General features: G+C 42.4%; 1 protein-coding gene across 1 annotated transcript in view; it reads left to right on the plus strand.

Annotated features, from left to right (window-relative positions):
* Positions 1–1207, plus strand: part of ITPR2 (inositol 1,4,5-trisphosphate receptor type 2) — a 361003-nt gene extending 359796 nt beyond the window's left edge. Inside the window, exon 48 of the mRNA XM_019544387.1 lies at positions 1005–1207. Within this exon, the coding sequence (XP_019399932.1) occupies positions 1005–1192 (188 nt within the window). The 3' untranslated portion in view covers positions 1193–1207. The remainder of the gene's footprint in view (positions 1–1004) is intronic.
* Positions 1208–2861: the final 1654 nt, after the last annotated feature.

A 2861-nucleotide genomic window follows, 5' to 3' on the forward strand; every position in this document is an offset into this window, starting at 1 on the left:
GGTTAGATATTAGGAAGAACTACTTCACTGTAAGGGTGGCCAGAGCCTGGAATGGGCTTCCCAGAGAGGTGATGCCTCTCACCTTCCCTGGAAATCTTCAAGAGGAGACTGGATAGGCACCTGGCTGGGGTCTTACGACCCCTCCCATCCCTGGTGTCATTCCTGCCCATGGCAGGGGGTCAGACTAGATGATCTGTCTAGGTCCCTTCTGACTCATTGATTCTGTGATTCTATGTATTTCTGGCTTTTTCACTGACTTGTTCAGCGACTTGGGCAGATCACTCACCTGTCTCTTCTCTCTCCAATGCATTGTCAGTCTTGCCTAGTTAGCTGGTAAGCTCTTGGGGATAGGGACTCTTTCTATGCATTTGTACAGCACCTAACACAATAGGTTCCTGACTTAAGTTGCGGCATTCTAAGCACTTTAAAAATGTAGTAGAAAATGATTTAGTTAGTGTTAGGTTGTATCACACGTGATATATTTAGATTCTCCAGATCCATATATTTGATCATTTTAAAGGTTAATTCGTCCCGTCTCCTTCAGGTAAATTGAGTTGTTGATCTTTGTGGGGAGAAAAACATAGTCTTGAGGTCTCTGAGGACATAGAAGTCCATTCTAATTTCGACTGGGGGGGGGGGAATGCGTTTTAATTTTCTAGGAAAAATTCTTTCTCTCCACCCACTGATATGTGCAGAGTACTGATTGCTGTGAAATCACCTGGATTGCCTTCTCCCACCAAATGCAAACTCCCATTATTAAGGCAGTTATTTGAAATGAAGTGTTCTGGGGTTCTTCTGGATTAAAAGTGCTGTGAAAATGCAATAATATGACCATTAAACTATTTAAAATGTCTGTTTTTTATCCCATTTAGTGATTACTTTTTTTTTAACCATTTACTTAATTTTTCTTCCTTAAGTCACCTGCCTTGTTTTCTTGGAGCTGTTACTCATTAAACTCATGTATGTTCTTTTCATTTTCAATACTGCTTTGCTCTTCCTCCTAGATAATCCAGCCCTGTTCTGGTTCTCTAGACATATCTCTCTCTGGGGGAGCATTTCGTTCAACCTGGCTGTGTTCATCAACTTAGCAGTTGCTCTTTTCTACCCCTTTGGAGATGATGGAGATGAAGGCAAGTGCTATTCCATCCTTCTTTTTCCTTTTTCTTTTTTTCTTTTGTTTTTTTTATTGTAAACATTTTTAGCTCTCAGGATCCTGGCAGACATTGCATTTATTGTGCAATTAGCATGCTAATCACATAATAAATTGCAACATACCACACATTCAACCAATTCATGGTGCAATAAAAGGGCAAACCAGCCCCAACCAAAGTTGTTGTAGAATGGGTAATGTCATATTTGGTATCAGTCCCTAGAAGAGGAAGGTGACTTTGAGCAGAATAGCAGAAAAGTCCCAAAGGGCTTCTGGCACTATGCAAATCAATACATTCATATTAAGAATAGAAAAAAATGCAATACAGGCAAAGTAACCAGAAGTTCATGTAAAAAAACGGACTTTCTTTCCCCCCAACCTTATATTTTTTTTATAAAAGTGAAAGATTTTACTTAACCTCTAAGACCGTAGCCAGTTAAAGGTCTGCATTCCTTTGAAAGACTCAGAAAAAACATTTTGAGTTGAGTGGCCAGGTAGAAGGGCCAGACAGGGAATGGGGTGATACAAAATCCATTTAGTTTGCCAGTTTGCAACTGCTTTGCTCACTGGCAAAATATAACACATCAGTGGCAAAATATAAGCATACAAGATGAAAAAGGAATGACATATTTAAAGTGAGTAATTATGGCTCCGCTTCATCATAGATCTTAGGAACTACAAGGTGATTCAGCCTTAGATACCCCACTAAAATTACTTTCCCATATATTTTTATATGGAAGGACAAGGACTTTGGTTATGTCAGGAAACATGTCCTTGTTTATCAGTGGAAAAACACAGGAGACTATGTTGAAATACAGTTGTGTTCAGCAATAATGTAAACATTTTCTGCACAAAGTTTAATATTTTTTAATAATATTTGGCTAAGAAAGAAATATGAGAGATTACTTTCTGACTGACTGTTGTGTGTGTGTGTGTGCAATTATTATATTACACTGCTAGTCCCATATACTTTTAGTGGAGTATCTAAGGCTGGATTATTCTGTATATTCACTAATATAGTCCAGCAAAATAATGTACAATATAAACAGGAAGTAACATGCTTAATAGGAATAAAGGGGACTGGATGACTTGGGAGATTGGTAATAAGCTAGAGAACCATTCACCTCAGGGTCACTGGGTCAGGTACAGCCCAGTTAGTAATGTGATTGAAAGTCACCCCCAACTGATGACCTACGTGAACTAAGTTGATGTAAGCAGTCCAGTTTCTAGCAGATACACGTGCTCTTCACAAATATCACTGCCACAAATTGGCACTAGCAGGCAGTGCCATAGCAAGGAATTTCGCCGTCCGGGGCAAGCATGCACAGATCGGGGGGGGGGGACCCCCCCATGCTCGCCCAGCAGTGCATGCAGTGGTGGGAGCTACCTCCACTTTCCCGCACTCCCCCCGGACAAGCTGCTCATGACTATGTCCCGTGCCCTGCCCTGGGTGGGCAGCACCTTCCCCAGTCCCAGCCCCCATCCTCCCTCACCAGGGGGGGCCCACAATCTGCTCCCCCCATTCCCCTTCTCTCCCCCTGCCCCTTTTCCTCCACAAAAGACTCACCAGCTGAATGGTGCTCTCTAAGCTGCTGGGCTGGCCACGTGCACATTGCAGATTTCATAGATTTCATAGACATTAGGGCTGGAAGGGACCTCGGGAGATCATCGAGTCCAGCCCCCTACCCAAAGGGCAGGAAGTCAGCTGGGG

Source organism: Crocodylus porosus, unplaced genomic scaffold, assembly GCF_001723895.1.
Source record: "Crocodylus porosus isolate Cpor-Errol unplaced genomic scaffold, CroPor_comp1, whole genome shotgun sequence".
NCBI lineage: Eukaryota > Metazoa > Chordata > Crocodylia > Crocodylidae > Crocodylus > Crocodylus porosus.